This window comes from Toxotes jaculatrix, chromosome 4, assembly GCF_017976425.1.
Source record: "Toxotes jaculatrix isolate fToxJac2 chromosome 4, fToxJac2.pri, whole genome shotgun sequence".
Classification (NCBI taxonomy): domain Eukaryota; kingdom Metazoa; phylum Chordata; class Actinopteri; family Toxotidae; genus Toxotes; species Toxotes jaculatrix.
Window position 1 is genome coordinate 1,265,049 of NC_054397.1, and position 21,314 is coordinate 1,286,362.

Below are 21,314 nucleotides of genomic sequence, written 5' to 3' on the forward strand. Positions count from 1 at the left end.
GATAAAAGCAAACAGAAAACTTTTTTACAAATTTATTAAAAATATTTTTTTAAAACCGTGTCAGTACAAAAAAAGCAATAAAAAAAGCAAACAATAAAAATGTACAAACAAACAAGCAAACAAACTAATGTTTGTTCACTTTGTGACAAAATGAACAGGAGCTGCAACAGAATGTAAAATACATTAATATAAAAACAAACCCATTACAGAACAGTTAAAACTTTCCATTCAAAATCCAGAACATCAAAGGATAAATAAGATTTTTTTTTTAAACTTCAATGATTAAGAGAATTTTTAAAAACAGTAACATAAAATATGAAAATATAAAAATGTGATTTTTTTTTTGTTTATCTGTCAACATGTTTGTTTATAACCAACAGGAGCAAAGGTGAAAGTGTTGATTTTGGCTGCACTGATCTCTTTTCTTCCATTTCATGTTACACACAACACAGTGACACACAGGGTGAGAAGTCCACTAACACACACCTCACACAGTGTTTGCTGTTTGTCTCATAACTGCTGACAACAACAGTGCAGCTGAAGACGTGAGGAGGGACAGACATTAACTGGAAAACCTGAGAAACTGGACCGGTCTCGTTTTCAGAATAAAAGCAGGAATTTTTCATGTAATGACAAGTTGATTATTTTATCCGCTCAGTAAAAACACAGATCAATCATTTGAAAAAGGGAAAGTGGAAATACTCTGTGGTGTATCATCTTTTTACCTGTGGAGATGAGTGAAGCTGTGATAATAAATAAAAACAATTCATGTTCTGGTTTGTCGCACAGTTTGTTCCTGCGCGACAAACGTCTCCACTGATCCCTGAACTTTTCCAATCGTCCATCAACACTTTTCTAAACAGTGCACTTACGTTTCCAGATTATTTGTTTGTCTCTTCAGTGGCTCCAGTTCTGGGGACATAAAAACAAATGTTTGAATATTCTGAACGTACTGAGGTTCATATCATCACATGGTGCTTCCCCCGGTCTGACACTGACCGAATCTCCCGCCGAGGATCAGCAAAGTTTCACGAGCTCCGGTCGTCTAAACCAGTTTTCCCAGCAGGAAAGAGAGAGACGCTCCCAGAGCCAGACCCAGAACCAGGAAGAAGGTCATCAGAGAGCCGGCGGTCTCGCAGTCCTTACACCGCACCAACCTGACACACACACACACACACTTACAACATGTCCAACATCATGAACATTAATCTGAATCTTGGCTGATCGTCCACACCAGGAGGAAATCTGTCTCCATCTCTTCACCTCACCTGATTCCCTCAGCTCCGCCCCCTGACAGTACTCAAACCCCAGTTCTCCAGCCGCTCACCGTGGATTATTCTACACGGTAAAACATCAGGCCTCAGGGTTCCTGCCTTTACTGATTCACATCTCCTGAGCTCCGTGATCTCTCCTACCTGTCTGCCTGCTGCTCACCTCCGCTCCGCCCCCCCTCCTCCCCCGTTACTCACTCATCTGCCTGCCTTCACTGAACCAGCTGCAGCCAGAACCACGTTTGTTTCACACGTTTGAAAACACGAGGCATAGCAGCAGCATCGCTTCCTGCTGGAGACTCACTGTGGAGCGTAGGCCATGCACAGACTCGCCAAGTATCCGTTGGAGAAGGAGAACAGAGCCATGATGACGACGAAGGCAGAGTCGTGACTGAAGAGGACGAATCTGGAGTTCTCCACGTTACACAACATGAGCAGAGGGATGAAGCCCAGACGAGCCAACACGGCCACAGGAAACAGGACGCTCTCCTTCGACGGCTGCGGCATCAACAGAAACCAAACACGTGAAGGTTCAAACCTCTGAGTCTGAATGACAGCGACTGACTGCACGGACTGAGAAAGAACTTCTGGATCTCAGAGCTCTGGATTTCTCCAGAAACCAGGCTGCAGACTCACCCACTGCACCAGAGACGGAGCGCTGCGTCCCGCCAGGTCCATGGCGTTAAACACGATGAAGCAGCAAACACAGGTGAACACTTTGTCTGTTGGACAGAGAGCAGGACAGACAGACGGACTGACTGACTGACTGCAAATCACACACTGCTGCTGCTCTTCTGTTCGTGTTTCTCCAAACTAAAACTACATTTCCCATCAACCCCCAACAGCGTCTCACCCCAGGCGGCGTTGTCCTTGTACACGGTCTGCACTCGCACCGTGATGACAGGAAACACCGACAGGGAGACGGCGAACACGCAGGTCACACACAGAGCCATGACCCAGATCTGTGGAGCCCAGGAGGGTTTTAGTTAAAGCTGTGTTAAAGAGACTGGAACGTGCTTCGTTAACTCTGCACTCATCACTGACCTTTTTGAAGACGGCCATGACGGAGGAGCGCTCCGGACTCTCCTCCTCACTGACGAACTTCCCGTTGGCTTCGGGGTTTAACATGTTTTTGTCTTCAGAGAAAAAAAAGATGTGAATGTGTCAGACACTGAGTTTATAACCTGACTGGCTCTGGCTCCGATCAGCTGACCGGAGCACATGAACCTGAGCCTGCCGCTGAACGAACTCACCTGTGCTGCTGAGGAGTTCCTGCGACTTCTCCGATTCATCACACTCTGCTCTGCTCAGGTAAAAACGAGCAAAGTCCTGCCGAGTGGAGAAGATCATGAACTGATGAGCTCTGAAACGTTTCGGCCACTGACTCACACACACCACAGACAGTGAGCGTGGCCCTTTGTGTTTGATTACTTTTTTCTCTGTTGTGTTAAGTGTGTGTGAGAGCGCTGTGTCCTCACCAGGTGTGGCAGCAGCAGGTAGCAGAGCAGAGTCCCCAGAGTGGCCACACACGGCGTGATGAAGTATCCCAACGCTGCCGAGCTTTTATCTGCTTTACCTGCAGAGGAACACAGAGCAGAGACTCAGACGCTGGAGTCTCAGCAGATGCTCGACGGACAGGAGGAATATTTTGTGTTCATGTTTCCTGTTAGCATGGAAGGTAGCAATGGAAGACTCAGATTCAGTATGACTCTGCCTCTGACTGTCATGATAAATGTATTTTTTTCTCTGTTGTCCTGCTGCGGTCACTGTTTTAGGTACATTTTCAGAAGCAAGGTGTATTTCTGCTGTTTGTTCTCAACATTTCAGCCCTGTTGTTGTTATTGTTGTTGTTGTTGTTGTTGTTGTTGTCAGTACAGTTCCAGTAGGGTGAGGTTAGATTAGTGTGTTACTTACTTAAGATGGAGCAGAGCATGGCCACGGCGGCGAAGATCCCGGCCAGACCCTGACCGCTCATAAACAGAGTGCTGTAACGAGGAGGAAGCAGACCGACCACACCGAACAGACTGCCCTGCAGCACTGCACTGAACACTGCACACACACAGACACACACACAGTCATGACATTATGATGTGCCACCTGAACAGTAAACAGATAAACAGTGAGCTGAGACTCGGTGTGGAGCTCTGCACAGCTGAGGCTGAGCCGCACACGAAGGTTCATCGTTACCTCAGACTCCTCTCAGGTTCTCACACTCATTTCATACACTGATGTTCAATAAATCCTCAGTTCTTATGAAGCTGAGCCCAACAGCTGTCAGCAAACACAATCGAGGAAACAGAGAAACTTTTTACGAGCTGCAACTTAATGCCGAGTTCGGAGAACCGTGGTACTGATGCAGTGATGTTAAACGCCGCTGAGCAGCATCATCACCATCATCAGCATCATCACCTCTGCCAGTCTGTCTTAATTTGTGCGACTGCTTTGCCTCCTCTGGGCGACCGTGGAAAACGTTGGAGGGATCGCGTGATAATTTGCGTATGGACTCACTGTTGATGAACCAGATGGTTGCCATGGTGACGGAGAAGAAGGTGTCCGGCTGCATGGCGACCGGGACCAGAGCGGCAGTGAGAGAGAAGAGGAAGAAGATGACGATCAGGCTGAAGGCCACACGGATGCGTTCCCTCACCCTGCAGACAGAAGACAGAGAGAAAAGCATTCATCAACAAGCAGCTCGAGTTTGTTCACGTTTTATGGTTTAAATAAAGCTGTGACTGAATGCTCCAGTCACATGTCATTAACTCACCACTGATACACGAAAGAGTTGAGCAGGGTGAAGAGCAGCAGGGGCAGCTGGGAAAGCAAGGCCATCCAGCTGTCATAGTTGTAGTCTTTAGTCGGGCTGCCCACTGTGCCGTTAGACGTGACGTTGGGAACTGTGAGCCGCTCGTTGAAATACTTTAACGAAGAGGGAAGAAGAAAAGTCAGTGTCCAAAAACAAAGTGTCTCCACGGGACACACAGACAGGTTTTCTCTGTAACATGAAGACGAAGGCGTGGGAGTGAAACCTGAGAGGCCGTGATGAAGAAGTTCCAGGGCAGCAGAGTTCCCAAACCGAGGAAGAAGATGATGAGTGCGACAGCCTGACCACTGTGGAAAGAAAACACCTTCATCACCTGGACCCAGTCTCAGCTCCGCGGTTTCACATGAGCGTCCTCTGCTATCACAGAACTAACTCACCGGTCAGCAGGTGGACTCTGTTTCTTCTCGTTCCACATCCTGTTGTTTCTGTTGTGTTTCTGTACAAATACAGAGACAAGTCTTCATAGAGACGTCGACATCAGCTGATGTGTTTGTAAACTATAACTTAACACTAAGCTCAAACCTGCCGTCTCTTTATCATGTATTTAGAGGTTTTTGTGCCATATAGGAGAAAAGATGAGCTCATTTAGCTCTTTGTGTTTCAGTCGACCTCTCTGCTCTCTGTGAAATATTCATGTTAGACGCGTGTTTCAAATGCAGTTTGACTAAATCTGATCTCTTCAATAATCTGACCTCAGGAAACGAGGCTGACCTCCCTCCAGGCACAGCCACGCTTCACAAGCTCAGATTCTTTAAAGTCAAAATGCACATGTGATGATGAATAACATGCAGACGGAAGCTCCACACAAAGCAGGTACGGTCTGACGGTCATGGTGTTGGTAGTATCATCATTACAAGGACAAAGTTGACTCATCTGGTTGCATCACTGACTTCTCGTGGCAGCGGATCAGATCGCACTTCCTGCCTACAGCGGTGAAGGCGACAGACGCACACGAGGGCAAAGTAAAGGAAAAGCCCGGGACTCCACGAGCCTCCAGAATCTGATGAACACAGATATCCCCTCGCGTGGTGTTTGGATGATGGTGCTGCCTGACACGCGCTCCAAAACCTCCCACAGGTGTTCAGCGTCGGATGCACATCACGTTCATTAAACCATTCTGTGTGTGTGTGTGTGTGTGTGTGTGTGTGTGTGTGTGTGTGTGTGTGTGTGTGTGTGTGTGTGTGTGTGTGTTTCTCAGGACTTTGTCGCCTGCCTGAACAGAACCTGTGTAACGTGTTAGATCCTGTTTGTATAATATGAAACAGGAGCTTTGACACTGAAGCAGCTGCTTCCGAACGGAACAAACCTCAAAGTTAAAAAAGCCGAAATGTCACGAAGTCTCATTAAATTCAACCCGCGGCAGCTCAGTTTGTTTATTAAATAAAATGTTTGATTAAAGAAGCTTCACGAAGCCTCGAGCCGACCGGATATTAAAAGTTTTAATTCACCTGAAACGTCTGATTCACGCGCCTTCCCCTGTTCGTGGCGCCTTCACCTCAAACACGCTCTCTAAGTAACGTGGTCAGAGTCAGAGTGTAATAAGACCATTCAGAAGTCCGTTTGAAAATCCTTAAATTTAACTAATAATAATAGACAGGCAGACGGAGCTTACCTGAGGGTCGCAGCCGGTGTTTCGCGGGTCAGGCGGGTTCGAATGAATGAGACTCAGCGTGGTTTGGCGCGAGCTTCCCTGCTGTGGTCTCTCTTCTTCCGCCTGTCATACGCACGCGAAGCACGGCTGGATAAAAGCCGACCGTGACGTCACGATTTTAAAAATACGGCGTACGGTCGGAGCGCGCTGCTCACTCCGGTCAGCTGACGAACATGAGCGGAGGCAAAAGAAAAGTCAATGTTTGTGTTAAAATGTTCAGGCGTTTAATGTGAAATGATCAGATACGCATGTTCATATGTTCATATTAACACGCAACTTTTTGTGTGTGAAAATTCTTCATAATTAAATAATAAGAACGAGTCTGAAGTCTGGATGAGGGAGTGATTTTGACAAAACGTAATGAAATGACCATTTTTAACAGCCTGTTTGCAGTGTTCATGGTCTCATTTCATTCATTTATTTAAAAGCAAAACTCAGTTATTTCTTTATTTAGTTATATTATGTCATAGTATTATACTATCATTTATAGTCATATTATTATTACTTTCCTTTTTTTTTTTTTTTTTTTAGATTTTTGTCTCAAAGTAAAACCTCAGAATCCCACGTGTAGCCTACGTTCTTGTAATTTCACGGTTTTAACACCAGATGGCCCCACACACTGCCAACTTCACCTCTGTGAACACAGTACACCTGAGAGGAAAGAAGAAGTGAGAGAAGCAGGAGAAGAAAAGGAAACACTGATGGGAGCCATGTTTTTACTCATTTTCTCTCCCCTCTGTGTCACACTTTTTTTCTTCAAGCCGCACGTGATTGGTCAATATGTGTTTGCGCTGAGTAGGAGCACTTTTAATATTGTTAAAAGTTGAATTGTAAATAGTTATTTTTTGTATTTTTAATAATTTATTTATGTGGAGTAAATGAAGGCATATTTATATAATAAACATAAATAAAAAATACATTAGCAACTCATTTTGTGCATATTTTTACATTATTGTTGATAGTAAATTAATTTAATCAACAAAACAATCTGAAGAGCAGCTTGGGAGCTGAAAGAGCCGGTTCTGTGAGTAAGGTCACAGCGGACCTTTGACCTCTGACCCCCACAATCTACTCAGTTCATCCCTGAGGCACAGTTTACATGTGTGAAAAGTTTGAAAGCTGTCCCTAAAACAGTTCTTACGATATTGCATTACCATGCAAAACATAAATAAGGTCATAGTGACCTTGCCCTTTGACCTCCACGCTCCTTTCAGATCTGCTGTGTGTGTGTGTGTGTGTTTAATGTCCTGTAGATCAGCCAGTAGTGAATCTCAAACTGTGACAGTTACTTGATTCTTCACATGTAGAAAGAAAACACTGACAAAGAAAAACACAATTTTATTTATAAGTCAAATTAAATTAAATCCAGCTGATTTTAAATGTTCTTTTTAAAAGAAAAATTAATCCTGAGATGAATATAAATGAACAAAGAGGAAGTTTATTGATGTTCATCTTAATAGTAAATATATTCATCAGCTTGTTTGTATTTATGTTCATTTCATTGCCTCTGCAATCATCAATTCATCCCTGTTTGTTTGTTTGTTTGTTTTATTTTCGTCCCATTTTTAATGTGAGAAACAGGTTTTCAGCCTCTGCTTTATTCATCATCTGCTCTTAAAGAACCGATTCAAACATTTTTACTCGTACAATCATCAGACATTACACAGTCATTCAAATGTGCCACGCTGCTGTTGATTTGCAGTTGTCTCTCACTGATTCTTACAAACACTTACATTACATTTGACTGTCAAACCTCTTCAACCCTGATCATTTTCTCTGATGTTCCATTTAAAAAGACTCAACACTGAAATCTTTACATCCTTTATACCAGTGACTCAGCCTGTGAACTTTATGTCCATGTTCTGACTCGAGCTTTGTGACACTCTGAGTCAAATATCCAAGCTCAGGACACCAAGACTTTTATGGCTGCGTCATCACATCAGAGGAAGAACTCAGTCTGACAAACACGTCTGCAAACTCTGACATGTACATGACATTTTAAAGTGTTGTGGGTCTGAACAGAGTTTGTCCTCATGGATCCATCACTGGGTGTCACAGGACTGAAGAGGCTGATGGATCATGGGAGGTGAAGGGTTCAAATCCAACATAAAGTAAAAATAATGATATAATGAGCAATAATCACATGGCTGCTTCAGTTCTTATCAAATTCAAACAGGTTTACATTCAACATTACCACTGAATGTGAACATCAGAACAAAGATCAGGCAGTTTGATTGACAGGACAGATGATCAGAGGGGCGGAGTTTTTACCACCATCATTGGGATAGGGACAGAAGAATGGGTAGAGTTTCTCAGTGAAGGAGAAGCCAGTAAAGGAGAAGATAAGAGCTGCAGCATCTACGTCATAAAAGGAGACCAGACCCTCCTCATAATCCACAAACACCCCCACATTCTCAGGCTGAGACTTCAGGGACAGACGGACTGGGGAGTCAGCACAAGCTTCATACTCATTTCTGTTTCTCAAAATTATAGTCCAGTAACCATCTTTAGGAGTTAGTGTGATGTTTCCCTTCCTGTTGATCGACTCTCTGGCCACTCCTAAAGTCCACGCTGTCTTCCCTTTAACCTGAACCTCAAAGTAAAATCTGCCTGAAGAGAAACTCTGCTTTCCTAAGACATTGGTACAATGATCAAACCTCTGTGGGTTGTCTGGGAGCTTCTTCCTCACATCACCATCATTTACTTGTTTCCCATCATCAGACAGGATGAGATGAGGATGAGCTGTATCAGGATCAAGAGTCACATCCACTGCATACTGCTGGACCCTCTTCAGCTCAGCCTCAGCAAACAGCTTCTTCATGTCTTGACTGAGTGTCTCCTCCAGCTGAACCACAGCTTTCACCACAGTCCCCTCATATGATGGTGGACGGACTCTGACCTCTGTCCAGTCCTTGGTGGGTGGAGCAGCTTTCAGGGATGTGAAGTTTTGGAGGAGGTGGAGGTGGTCTTCAGAGAGTGAGAGCTGCTCCACCTCAGAGCTTCTCTTCTTCAGCTCCCAGATTTCCTGTTCCAGCTCTGTGATGAAGCCTTCAGCCTGTTTCTCTGTGCTTTTCTGTTTCTCTTCCATCTCTTCAATGAGCTCGTTCAGGCCTCTGTCAACAGACTCCTTCAGATCAGTGAAGACCTGAACACCTTCTGCTTTCTCTCTGTCTGCAGCATCTTTACTGATCCTGACTGAGTCTTTGATGTCCTGAATCTTCAGTCGTCTCTCCTGGATCATCTGCTGAATCTCAGCCTCTGTCTTCCCCAGCTCTGCCTTCTTTCCTTCATATTCTTCTTTCACAGGAACAAACTCATGTGTCTTGTGGTCTAACACAGAGCAGAGAATGCAGACACATGTCTGGTCGGTCTTACAGAACAGCTCCAGAGGTTTGTCGTGCTTCCTACACATTCTGTCTTCCAGGTTGTCCACAGGGTCCATCAGCTGATGTCTTTTCAGACGTGAATTTGTCAGATGAGGCTCCAGGTGAGTCTCACAGTAGGAGGTCAGACACACCAGGCAGGACTTCAGGGCCTTCAGTTTGGTTCCAGTGCAGACGTCACAGGGAACTTCTCCTGGTTTGGAAACTTGTTGCTCTGAGCTGCTGCTGCTGGCTTCCTGTTGAGCTTCCTGTCTGAACTGAGCCACCATCTCAGAGATGAAAGTATTGACCCTCAGCTCTGGTTTTATGTGGAAAACCTCTTTACACATGGGACACTGGGACGGGACATTCATGTCCCACTGCTGAGTGATGCAGTGTTTGCAGAAGTTGTGTCCACATGGTATGGTGACTGGATCAGTGAACACATCCAGACAGATGGAGCACAGGAACTGGTCTTCAGATCGCAGACCGCTGGCTGCAGACATGTCCACACACTGAGGACAAAAGTGAAAGTGTGAAAAACAATGATTCAAGTAACGTAACTGAACTTCCTGTTTGATTGAACCTCTAAGTTTGTGTTAACGCTGTTTGTTGAAACACAGTAAATATGATCAGCTGTACTCACCAGTATTTGAGCCGTTGTTGAGAATATCCTGATGAACTCAGTTTAATTTCAGACAGAAACACAGAGATTTGTCTCGACTGCAGCTCTGCTGTCGCTCTGACAAACTTTCACTTTCATTTTATCAGTGTGACGTTGGAACTTGTGTCAGTGTAGCTCCACCTGTTTGTGAGGTTTTGTCTCTTCCTTCTAGTGACGGAAATACCAGCTCTTTTTAGAGAACCAACTCTTTCGGCTCCCAAGCAGCTCTTCAGATGTTTTGTTGATTAAATTAATTTACTATCAACAATAATCTAAAAATGTGCACAAAATGAGTTGCTAATGTATTTTTTATTTATATGTTTGTTATATAAATATGCCTTCATTTACTCCACATAAAAAATAAATTATTAAAAATCCAAAAACAACTATTTACAATTCAACTTTTAACATTAAACTTTCAGCTTTTTTCTTTTAAACAAATTTAAAGTGAAACAACAGGTTGTTTGTGGAGCAGGCTCGATATGAAATTCTTTTCTTGCAGACTCTACACTCTGCCTTTGTATTATCAGTATAACTGAAATGGTTCCAGAATTTGCTTCTTTCCCTGGTGTCACTCCTTTTCTTCAGTATACCTTTCTAATGCGTCGATGTCTTTTCTTGTTGCCCCTGGCTCTCTGTCTCTCTGCCCCTCCTGCTCTCCTGTTCGTGTGCTACTGCTGCTGCGAGTTCACTCTGAGACATCATGGGTTAACATGACAGATGTGACAGGTATGACTTCACTTTCATACTGCCCTGCTGGTTTGCCCTGTTCTGCACGTGTGCACACAGGAGACTGTGGGTTTGGCCTGTTTGTTAACAATAAGGTTTCTATTGTGTGATGTGTTATCTACCTGCAGCCTGCGGCGTGTTCTTCACGCTGTAATAACTTCAGTGTACGTGCAGTATATATACAACCTGCTGGACCACAGAGAAACTCCCAAAACACTCTCAAACAAAATTTACCTGCATCTCAAGATTTTGTTAATAAGCAAGATGAAAACAAAAACCAAACTTTCAGCCACAAACACGTGAAGGGCAACGTTTGGCTGTTTGTTCTCATGTACTCCCACTGACTTATAAGACTATAAAACATTAGTAAATAATGTATAAATAATATAAAGCCACAGAGAGAGTGATAGAGAGCAGCTGGAATAAAGAGCGGAAGTGTGTGTTTTGAGTTTTCACAATAAAACACCTCTTGATGGTGCAGGTTTCCTTTGTGTCTTTTTTGACTTAAGCTCACAACAAATCCTAACAGGACACAGAGAAAACAGCCAGCATGACTCCATGTTTCCTGTGGCTGCGCTGTTCCATCAAACGGAAATATTCTGTATGCCCTCTGCAGAATTTTACACACATTTACCTGTGAAATCACCGTTTCTCAGTCATGTTTGGTATCTTTGGCAGTTTTCATCAAACACGTAGGAACACACCAATGACACAGAGCAGCAGTAATCTGTAGTCAAAGGCAAAACGATGGTGTAAAATATAGTTATAAAAATGTTCTGAAAATGAAAACACTGAAAAGAAATCTACCTAAAGCTACTGGAAATCAAAAACACTGACGTATTAATACTTTTACTTAAGGAGTAGAGCTGTGTATTGCTTCCACCACTGTTTAATAGTAGTATTTTTTTTACTTATTGCCATTTATCATGTCCAAACATCACCGAGCTCCTCAGTCAGCCCTGAAATGCAAGTACAAAGTTTACTCGTTTTATTTTGAAAAGCTTGGCGGAAGTAGGCAGAGCTTTCACCGAGGACTCGTCCAGGACACAGAGTAGTTGGTATCAGAGTAGAGACGAAGCCGAATTTCACTGAGTTTTGCTCTAATTTAGTCTCCCGCCGGTGAAAACGCGTTAAACTACCGGTGTAGTCTTAAATAGGAAACAGGTTTTCCTGTTCGGGAGCCGTTAACACGGTCGGTAACCGGGACGGAGACATCCTGGCGATGAAACGGCTTCAGGGCGACGAGTAACTTCGGTAAGTTTGTTGTTTAAAAAGCGGGTTAGGGTTAGGGTTCTCCCTTCACTCTCAGTGACCGTGTTTCCTTCTGCCTGCCTGCCTGAGCCGAACAGCGGGGCCGTTAGCGGCCGAAGCCGCTGCCGCTCCAGGGCTTCGCTAAGCCCTCAGAGGTTTGGCTGATTCACGGTGTTTGACTTTATGTTACCGGAGCACCCCGAGGCGCCACTGTCATGGTCCTACAGTGGTTTTTATAGTGTTGTTTTATTGTTTGTTTTTGTTTCCTGCGGAGTCTCAGTGAAACTCCTGCGCCACATTATGCTTCTGTGCTTCTGTATTTCTGTATTTCAGCAGCTGTTTATAATTTCTGTAGATATTAACCATGTTCCTGATTCTTACACTGAGCAGAGTGTGAACAGTGTGTGTGGTGTATTATCTCACAACACCCCTGTGTCTGTGTCCATGTGTGGGGAGGACTCTGATTAGTGTGGAGTAATTATGAATGTTATGAATTGTGTGTATTTATATGTATTATAGTGTCCTAAACAGAGCTAAAACTGTGGTTGACAGGCCGGTCTGTCCCGGTCTGTGTAGCCCAGCTGGCCTCTATTGTTGTGTCCACACAAACTGATTAGCATGCACCGTTCCACCGGAGCATCTGTCCCCGCAGACGCTGCTTTTGTCCCCCATTTAAATCTTGAAATTCGGCCCCTTTTTGTCCAACTGTCCGCTCATATTAAAAAGCTTAAAGACACGCCAGCCCCGGGCTGGACTGGAGAAACCTGGAGACCCGGAGAAAGTTTGGCCTGGGCGGGTTAAAGCGGAGCGGCAGCAGACGCTGGGGAGTGTGATTTAAATCGACATCACAAAAATGATTTCCTGCTGTTTTTCATGGCAGAGGTGGGTCTGCTTCAGTTAACACCAGAAAAAAATAAATAAATACACTTTTAAGAAATATAAGATTAGGAGCACAGGAACTATTTCCCCTTAAATAACTTAAATATCTTCCAAGAATTTTCTCTAATCATGAGATAGTGTGTGTCAGGGTTGGGGTTAGGGAGGGACCACGGGTAATCCCGGTCATGGTCTGGCACCTGTACAAACTATTGTTCAGCTCCTTTACTGACAAAATATATTATTTTAAAGTTGTTCAGTCCTTTGTTCGGCTCTTCTTCTGTGTCCTTTAACCTTTAAAAATGGGAAGTTTCTAAAACCGAGTTATGATGATTTATTATGTTATTGATCTTTTGTTCAAAGACTGGTGACTAGCTGAGCTTTGTTAGTCTGGTTATGTTTCCTAATGTTGATCCTAAACAGTTTACACTGTGCAACAATGGGGCTGTTGCTTTAATCTGCTCATAACTGAATTATTTGTGTGCATGTAAACAAACTTTAACCCCCATTAACCCTTTCACCCAGCACCCCCCCCCCCCCCTACACACACACACACACACACACACACACAAACACACACACACACACACACACACACACCCTCCTCTCTGTTATGGAGGCAGTGTGATGTGTTTGACAGGCTGCTCACTGACACGCTTTGCAGCCACACACCCTTCATCTCTGTCTGTTGCCATGGTAAACGGGGTTAGGTGTGTGTGTGTGTGGTGTGTGGTGTGTGGTGTGTGGTGTGTGTGTGTGTGTGTGTGTGTGTGTGTGTGTGTGTGTGTGTGTGTGTGTGAGGAGGGGGGGTGCTGGGGGGTATTTCCTCTTCAGGGCACATGTGAAAACATACCAGGCTTGTGTTGCCCTCTTTCACTGAGCCAGTCTGTGCTTGTTAGATCAGTTCTAGAGTTTAAAAAAAATCCTTTAGTGAGACACCTGAAGCCAGAGTTATTCTTACTGAGGCTGCACAGGGTCATTGTGGGATGTTTACCCGTCCGTTTCTCTTATTTAGTACCTTTACATTTGTTTTCACCTCTTGTTTGGAAGCTGAGTCCTGACAGGAGCTGAATCAACCTGTCCGCTTGCTTGACGCACAGAGGGCTGCAGGTGTTGTTGAGATCTGCCTAAGTTACCCATAACACCACACTCCACCATAACACAGCCGTGTGTGATTCATGTCATAATGGACATGTTAACTTTTAATAACACAGGTGTATTTAAATATTGAACATGAACGATGTGCGAGTATGTTAAAACTTCAGCTGCAGCCATTTCAGATAGGTTACTTTCACACCTGCACAGGTGAATTATTTCAGGTGATCAGTCCTCTTCTCAGGACTGTGTGGGCAGGTACAGACTCTCCTGATGCACCTTCATCATTCATTGTCAAGATGCATTTCAAAACAAAGAGTCTGGAAAAGTTAGTCCCAAAAGGAAGTTACCTGGCGTCTGTCTTCACATGAAGTACCTGTGTGAAGCAGTAACGGGAGTTGTGTTGTCCCAGATGAGACCTGGGTCCTGTGAGTCTGACTCCCTCTGGCCCGTCTCATGAAGCCCGACGTCAGACAGCGGCTGGTGTGTTAGCATGAGAGAGCTGGAGCTGTTAACTATGAGTGACAGCACCTGACCTGCTCCAGAGCAGGTGAGCTGTGCAGCATCATAGTCCAGTTACCACGGTGATCTACCCGGGTTAAATGTGACTCAGCGTCATGATACAGGAAAACCTGAGTCAAGGCCGAAGACAGCAGGACGACCCCCTGATCTGGCCTCGTGGTGCAGGTGTCTCTCTGGAGACGGCCGGAGGACTGCAGGTTAAAGACATCATGTGACGCTGAGGTCAGACAGAACGTACAGCTGACAAACGGTCATCAGACCTGGGTCGTGCGAAGGCCCAGATTCCATCGAGCTTTGCGATGCGGCAGAAACCATGAGATCTGAGTCACAGGCGACGGATGAAATCAGCTTTGAGCCGCGGCGTGTGATTCACCTCGGTGTCGGGCTCAGGGGCCGCGTCGCCTCCGTCACGAGAGGAAGGAGATGCACAACAGAGCGGTTGTTTCAGAGGAGTGAAGTCACTTCAGAAGCCGTCCTCCTTATCTGGTGTCCAGTTACAGGCTGTGAATAGGTCTCTGTCCGCCTGCACTTCACTGGCTGTATTCATGGCCTTTGAAATGAGCTCCGGTCATGATGGTGGGTCGAGGCGTGTCGGGGGGCATCTCTCTTCTGATGATATGTGTAATAACAAATATCGTGAGCATCAACCCACTGAGCCCACCAGACTTTCCAGTTAGCATTTCCAGCAGGGCTGCAGGGTTTCCCCCAGGAAACTGGTTTATAGTTGCAGAAGACTCTGAAGTGGACGAACGCTCGGTTCTGGTAGGAGGACAGAGCGGCATGAAGTCTCATTAACATCTCTGTGGTCATACTTTATTTGTGTCACTCGTCTCGACTGTGATTCAAAGGCAGCGGCCCGCTCCGTCGGACCATGAGGAGAAGCCGCCCTGTGAGCTGATGCTCGGAGAGCGATCAGCAGCCTGACCGTCTCTGGAAGGAGCAGCTGCAGTGTTTAGGAGATGGTTTGGTCTCTTTCGAGTGGTGGTTATGGTTTATCTGTGCTGTATCACCTGTCACAGCACATGTAGCTTCCTGAGGGGACTTTTTAAACCCTGTGGTTTGCTTTAATTTGGGTTTCTGTCAATTGATGCAGGCAGAAAACCCCTAACTGCCTTATATTCTCATCATCAGCATTTATCGATGTCACATCTCTAAAGATAAAAGGAGGGTTCCCCTTCACTCAGCGAGTAACATGACGTTTTTGTTTCCTCGGCCTCTTTTGGTTCAAAGTCTCAGGTGTGTTTTGTGACGTTTTAGTAACTAGGTTGGGGTTGTTCGTTTAGCTTGACCTAGAAAGTGGAGCAGGGGAAACAGCCTGGCTCTGTGCACAGTTAGAAAATACCCCTCCAGAAAACATGTTCTGTGTGTTCTGTACGCTTTGCTCCGTTCGTCTGATCCTTTCTAACCCGTTACTCTGAGCTTTCCCTCTGAGGAGCAGCTGAGTGAAGGCTGCTCGGCTGTTTCAGTGGGATTCAGTGGGATTTCTACCCGGAGAACTTTCTGAGGAACTGAATGAACCTTTAACGAGAGCGAGTATTTGCTCTGATGCGGTTTGTCACCGTTGACCCACGCTGTGTCCAGCTGCTGGAGGATTACGTGCAACGAGTCCTTGGAACAAACTGTGAATAGACTCCAGACTCTTTTCAGTCATGAAATCAGGCGCATCAGGACTGAATTCGTCAGGATAACCAGTTGTGTAACTCGCAGATTTCTGATGACGCTGTGTCCTCTTCTGCCTTTTGACATCAGAGCTGGACGTCTGAATGAATGCTCAGCCTGTTGGGGATTATAACATCAGGTCCAGCGTGCTGCTAAGTGAGTCACCCTGTCACGGACGCAAATGGCCCCGTTTTACACCTCACAACCCCGCTCAGTGTGCTGGGCTGAATGCATACATTGTCTGCCACTGTTCCCAGCTCCCAGCACAAAGACAGTGTGGGCGTATTGTGGTAATGTATGATGATGCGTTGAAGCCTTTGTGTGTGTGTGTGTGTGTGTGTGTTTGTGTGGACGTCTGAAAGGGGTTTTTAAATTTGAAATGAAATATTCAGAGTGACGGCGTCTGTGAAAGCCTCTGTGCAAGTTTCAGAAGTCACGAGGAAACACGGGGAAAAATGATTTGTGTTACAAATATTTATTGTTTTTCCGAAACCAGCGTCTGTGTGTGTGTGAAGTTATTGGACGGTTTGTTTGTTGTGTCTGCAGGTGATGCGCTGTGAACCCGCACTGTTGGTGACGCTCTGACGGTGACAGTGGGAAAGTCCTCGCCCTTCTTCCCTCAGGACGCCGCACAGATGTTTTCGCTCGGGCAGGAAAACATCTCCACCTCCCCGGCCTCCACCAAAGGGCCAGTCAAATATGGAGAGCTCATCGTGTTGGGGTAAGATGAGGCTTTACATCTGGAGAGAAGACTTTTACACACACACACACTCACACACACATACTGTATATACACAGCTTTGACTAATGAAAGCAGGGATGACAGCTGTGCTGTACCCATCCCGACCCATCAAGCATGAGTTGAGCAGCACATCCAGTTTTTTAAGCTTCTGTTGCAGTAACACACAAAGGAAAGGTTTGTAAATGTGTTGTTTGTTTATCTTTGCTTCATGGCATGAGCAGAAGTTTGTATTACACGGGTCATGTAAAGATCACGGCTGTGTGGAAGAAGAACTTTTTTCACTTTCAGATTTAGGAGAACGTGTAGATAAAACCCCGTCCACTGAGCTTTCTGCCTTCCAGCGTTGTTTGTGTACAGAATGAAATGCAGCAGCATAACTGAGCCTGACTCCAGTGAAGTGTGCTGAGAAACCACAGCTGACCTTCTGACTGAAGGCCTTTCACTGTGGACACAAGAGAGCGCCTGTGGTCCAGGGAGGCCGAGGGGCGTCAGGAAAACAGAGGCTGCTGTGGCTTCAGACCTTTTGTTTGCTTTTGTATTATAGTGGCCACATGTGGAATTAAGCGGCCTGGGACAGACTGCGGCCGACAGACTGGTCATAAGGTTTCATTTTAGAGAGCCGAGTAGTTTGTGCTAACAGAGGTTGTGTTTTGTGTCGTACAGTGGAGCTGGGGTGGTCCGTGTTTGTCTAAGAAAGGAGGTGGCCGTTACTTTATCTGAACCGCAGGAAGTTTGCATTATCCAGTGAAAGAATGGCTCGACTCTGAGCTGAGCTGAGTGTTTATCTGACCTGTGGCTGGCAGCAGCCTGGCTCTGAAGATAACCTCCAGCTCCACTGGCTTTTTATTAAGAGCCCCACTACGTTCGGCGTTCTGGACTTACTCGGGGTGAGAACATATTCCTCACGTGTTGCAAATAAATGTAGCTGGTTTAAATTGTGTGTAACAGACGTCCTGATGGCTCAGATGGATAAATGACAAACCACAGAACCGCAGCTTCCTGCTCTTGAAACTGAAACTGCTGCTGCTTTTTCAGCCTCATCTGTCCCGTAAAGTTTCCTGCTGAAAGAAACACAGTGCGCTTACCTTCATTCTTACCTGCAGCCCAGACAGAAGCCCAGGATGTGCTTAGCCTAGCCTGGCATGAAGTCTGGAGACAGGGGGAAACTGCCAGCAAATGCTGGGAGCGGTCCTGTGCCCACAGGGGGGTTGTGAGGTTTATCGTCAGTACCCAGGACTTCAGACCTGCTGGCCTTGACTTGTTATTCGTAGCCAAAACGTGAGACTTCCCTGTGACTTGCAAAACAATGACTTTGTCTAAATCCAGCGAAGTGTGCTGAGAAACTCCACCACAGCGGAGAAAGCTGCTGACTTCCTGACTGAAGGCCATTCATTGTGGACAGGAGAGCGAGCCTGTGGTTCAGGGAGGTCGGTGGGACGTCAGGAAAACAGTGGCTGCTGTGGCTTCTTACCTTTTGTTTGCTTCACATAAATTCTCATGTTGTCTCCAGAACTGAAATAAAACTGTCTGGGAGTCTGGACCGTGTCACATCCTGTCTGCTCTGAAATGCCACCTCAGCATAATCTGCTGCAGGGCTGAGCAGTCCCGTGCATGTTCAGTGTAAAGGCTGCGATCCAGCAGCGCGTGGACCCAGTGGCTGTTAAAGACACCTCATGTTGTGTGTTCAGGTGCAACGGCTCTCTGCCCAGCGGCGACAAGGGGAGGCGGAAAAGCCGCTTCGCTCTGTGCCGCCGGAACAAAGCCAACGGCGTGAAACCCAGCACTGTCCACACATCCTGCACTCCTCAGGCTGCCAAGGTGAGAGCTCAACACACAGGCTGTGTCTGTGCAGTGCTCTGCAGTCCAGCTTTGGGATTATTACAGTTCTCCATCCATCCGTCAGGCAGAAATAAAACAAACACCTTTCATGATTTGTACCTGCTTCATTTATTCAGATCTGTAAAATGTCGGAACGCAGTGACTTCAGACGTGTTTTTACACGCTCGCTGTTTCCTTTACCAACATGATCATGTCTCCCGTGCTTCTACAGGCTGTCAGCAACAAGGAGCAGCACAGTATATCCTACACTCTGTCCCGGGCACAGACGGTGGTGGTGGAGTACACCCACGACCTCAGCACAGACATGTTCCAGGTCTGTATCATCCAGAAGACTCCACCTGAAACACAGACTGGCTGACGTTTAACGTTTGGTGGTTGGTTTTATATTCATGGGTTTGGACCTGAACGTGCAGCGTTTCAGATTCTGGGCTTCATTCTCCAGCCTCACTGGGAAAACCAGCACTTTATGGAAATGAAAAGAATTATGACCAAGAAGAAGGTCGAGCCAGTGATTCATCACATTTCAAGTTCTCACGTTTTCTCATGTTTCCAAAATAATAACTTCTTATCTGCGAAGTTTGCTTGTTTTTGACCACCATACACTTTGTTTTTATTTACACAGTAAGGTTCAGCACCTGATAAACAGTGACTGCCTCAATTACAACTGTAAGAGTGAACAAATGAGTGAATGAATGAATGAATAAATAAACTGTAAATAAGGAAACAAACTGGTTCCTGCTCTCAGAGCTCACTTTGACTCTGCTTCTTATTTTGATGAGTTTTTGTACAGACTCTGGGATCTGTCCTCAGTCAGCTGACTGCCACTGTGTGTGTGTGTGTGTGTGTGTGTGTGTGTGTAATTACAGATTGGGCGTTCTACGGAGAATCCCATTGACTTTGTGGTGACAGACACGGTGCCTGGCGGTCAGGGCCCTGCAGACAGTCAGACGGTTCAGAGCACAATTTCGCGCTTCGCCTGCCGCATCATCTGCCAGAGGAACCCGCCGTACTCTGCTCGGATCTACGCCGCGGGCTTCGACTCGTCCAAGAACATCTTCCTCGGGGTAGGCCGACGGAACCGGTGCTGCCGTTTGTTACTGGTGTTCTGTGTAGTTACACAGATGTTGTTGTTATTTTTGGAGGAATGTGAATTCTTTGCGTCTTCTCAGGAGAAGGCAGCGAAGTGGAGGATGCAGGACGGGCAGATGGACGGACTCACCACCAACGGCGTTCTTGTGATGCACCCGCGCCACGGCTTCAACCAGGACTCCAAACCCGGCCTGTGGAGGGAAATCTCAGTGTGCGGCAACGTCTTCACGCTGCGGGAGACCAGATCAGCTCAGCAGAGGGGCAAGATGGTGGGTCCCAAACACCGAGCGTGCGCATACACGAGCAGGTGTCAGATATGACTGGTCCACAGTAAATACAGTTCTCCAGTGGAACAGCTGCTAGACAGGAAGTGACATCAGCACTGTGTTCTAGATGTTCTCATAATAAAATGAACTTAACGAATGTGGTGGAACATTGTCACCGACCTGTATTCTTCCTCAGGTGGCCTCTGAGTCCAACGAGCTGGTGGACGGCTCGCTCATCGACCTGTGCGGCGCCACCCTGCTGTGGCGGACAGCCGAGGGCCTGGCTCACACTCCCACCGTCAAACACCTGGAGGCGCTGCGGCAGGAGCTGAACGCCGGGCGGCCGCAGTGTCCCGTGGGCTTCAACACGCTCGCCTTCCCCAGCCTGCGCCGCAAAGACGTCCTGGACGAGAAGCAGCCCTGGGCTTACCTGCGCTGCGGCCACGTGCACGGCTACCACGGCTGGGGCGGACGCCGCGACCCTGAGGTGGAGGCGGAGTGTCAGCAGAGAGAGTGCCCCATGTGCCGGGCGCAGGGCCCCTACGTGCCGCTGTGGCTGGGCTGCGAGGCGGGCTTCTACGTAGACGCGGAGCCCCCCACACACGCCTTCGTCCCCTGCGGTCACGTCTGCTCGGAGAAGACGACGGCGTACTGGAGTCAGATCCTGCTGCCATACGGCACACACACCTTCCACGCCGCCTGCCCGTTCTGCATCCAGCCGCTGAACGGAGAGACCACCTGCGTCAGACTCATCTTCCAAAGCCCGCTGGACTAGAAACCACTCAGACTTCTCATGTCAAGCTTTAACCCTCAGATGTGTTTGGAGTTTTGGAATTTTCATAACTTAATTTTGATAGTAAAACTAATTTAACTTAATTTGGACAAATGTAAGTTCATTGGTTGGGTTGATTTCTGCTCTTTTTTGAACACCATGTATGATTCAGGCGGTGCTGCCATCCTGAGCACGCAGCTGCAGAGAAACTGGGATCACTGTGACACTGTTTGATTTGCCTTACACTTTCTTATTTATTCTTTTACCTCTAACGTGTCCTTTTCTGTAAGCAGGTGCAGAATTTAACAGCAGCCACGTTTTCCTACAGCGGATGACTGTCTCACTCTGCCGGAAAGAGCCGCTGAGTCAGCGGCGCTGACACTAAGACGTGATCGTTAGTTCGCTTTCAGTCGAATGCTTGTGTCTGATTTTGGACCAGATGTTGATTTGGAAGCTTTTCTGTGGGAAACACTGGATGATTTTTTAAAGCAGTAAAGTAAAAGCGGCAAAAGTCACTTTTGCTGGTCCAGAACATTCCTGTATTCCATCTTTTTCTCTGAAATCAAGTGACCTTCCTCAGTAATGTTGATGCCTCTTTGAAGACAGAATAATTGTATTTTATAGTGACTTTTATATAAGTTTTATATCATAAATATGCCTAGGAAACTTTTGAAGCTGCAGTCTTGTGAAACAAAAATATTTGTA

General features: G+C 46.3%; 3 protein-coding genes across 3 annotated transcripts; 1 reads left to right on the plus strand and 2 right to left on the minus strand.

Annotated features, from left to right (window-relative positions):
* Positions 1-17: 17 nt before the first annotated feature.
* Positions 18-5,823, minus strand: LOC121181385 (equilibrative nucleoside transporter 2-like). The gene is made up of 14 exons (XM_041037328.1): positions 5,705-5,823; positions 4,470-4,528; positions 4,298-4,379; positions 4,036-4,187; positions 3,780-3,919; positions 3,186-3,320; positions 2,750-2,847; positions 2,525-2,600; positions 2,316-2,407; positions 2,125-2,233; positions 1,908-1,993; positions 1,576-1,769; positions 1,000-1,157; positions 18-912 (listed from the first exon to the last, which is right to left on the minus strand). The coding sequence occupies exons 2-13, from the start codon at positions 4,505-4,507 to the stop codon at positions 1,046-1,048; spliced, it is 1,314 nt and encodes a 437-aa protein (XP_040893262.1). The 5' UTR covers positions 4,508-4,528; positions 5,705-5,823; the 3' UTR covers positions 18-912; positions 1,000-1,045.
* A 1,243-nt stretch (positions 5,824-7,066) lies between these two features.
* Positions 7,067-9,868, minus strand: LOC121181243 (E3 ubiquitin-protein ligase TRIM21-like). Its single transcript, XM_041037103.1, has 2 exons — positions 9,752-9,868; positions 7,067-9,620 (listed from the first exon to the last, which is right to left on the minus strand). The coding sequence occupies exon 2, from the start codon at positions 9,609-9,611 to the stop codon at positions 7,965-7,967; it is 1,647 nt and encodes a 548-aa protein (XP_040893037.1). The 5' UTR covers positions 9,612-9,620; positions 9,752-9,868; the 3' UTR covers positions 7,067-7,964.
* A 1,663-nt stretch (positions 9,869-11,531) lies between these two features.
* LOC121181169 (E3 ubiquitin-protein ligase pellino homolog 1-like) lies at positions 11,532-20,954 on the plus strand. Its single transcript, XM_041036997.1, has 7 exons — positions 11,532-11,752; positions 16,448-16,622; positions 18,332-18,461; positions 18,694-18,795; positions 19,349-19,546; positions 19,652-19,840; positions 20,034-20,954. The coding sequence occupies exons 2-7, from the start codon at positions 16,537-16,539 to the stop codon at positions 20,610-20,612; spliced, it is 1,284 nt and encodes a 427-aa protein (XP_040892931.1). The 5' UTR covers positions 11,532-11,752; positions 16,448-16,536; the 3' UTR covers positions 20,613-20,954.
* Positions 20,955-21,314: the final 360 nt, after the last annotated feature.

Excerpts from the sequence above, each read along its gene's own strand:
- LOC121181385 (XM_041037328.1), bottom strand. The coding sequence starts at position 4,507 with ATGTGGAACGAGAAGAAACAGAGTCCACCTGCTGACCG. Across the intron at positions 2,234-2,315 it reads TCATGGCCGTCTTCAAAAAG|ATCTGGGTCATGGCTCTGTG; the intron begins GTCAGTGATGAG and ends TGGGCTCCACAG. Across the intron at positions 1,770-1,907 it reads CTCCGTCTCTGGTGCAGTGG|CCGTCGAAGGAGAGCGTCCT; the intron begins GTGAGTCTGCAG and ends TTGATGCCGCAG.
- LOC121181243 (XM_041037103.1), bottom strand. The coding sequence starts at position 9,611 with ATGTCTGCAGCCAGCGGTCTGCGATCTGAAGACCAGTTCCTGTGCTCC.
- LOC121181169 (XM_041036997.1), top strand. The coding sequence starts at position 16,537 with ATGTTTTCGCTCGGGCAGGAAAACATCTCCACCTCCCCGGCCTCCACC. Across the intron at positions 16,623-18,331 it reads GGAGAGCTCATCGTGTTGGG|GTGCAACGGCTCTCTGCCCA; the intron begins GTAAGATGAGGC and ends TTGTGTGTTCAG. Across the intron at positions 19,841-20,033 it reads CTCAGCAGAGGGGCAAGATG|GTGGCCTCTGAGTCCAACGA; the intron begins GTGGGTCCCAAA and ends ATTCTTCCTCAG.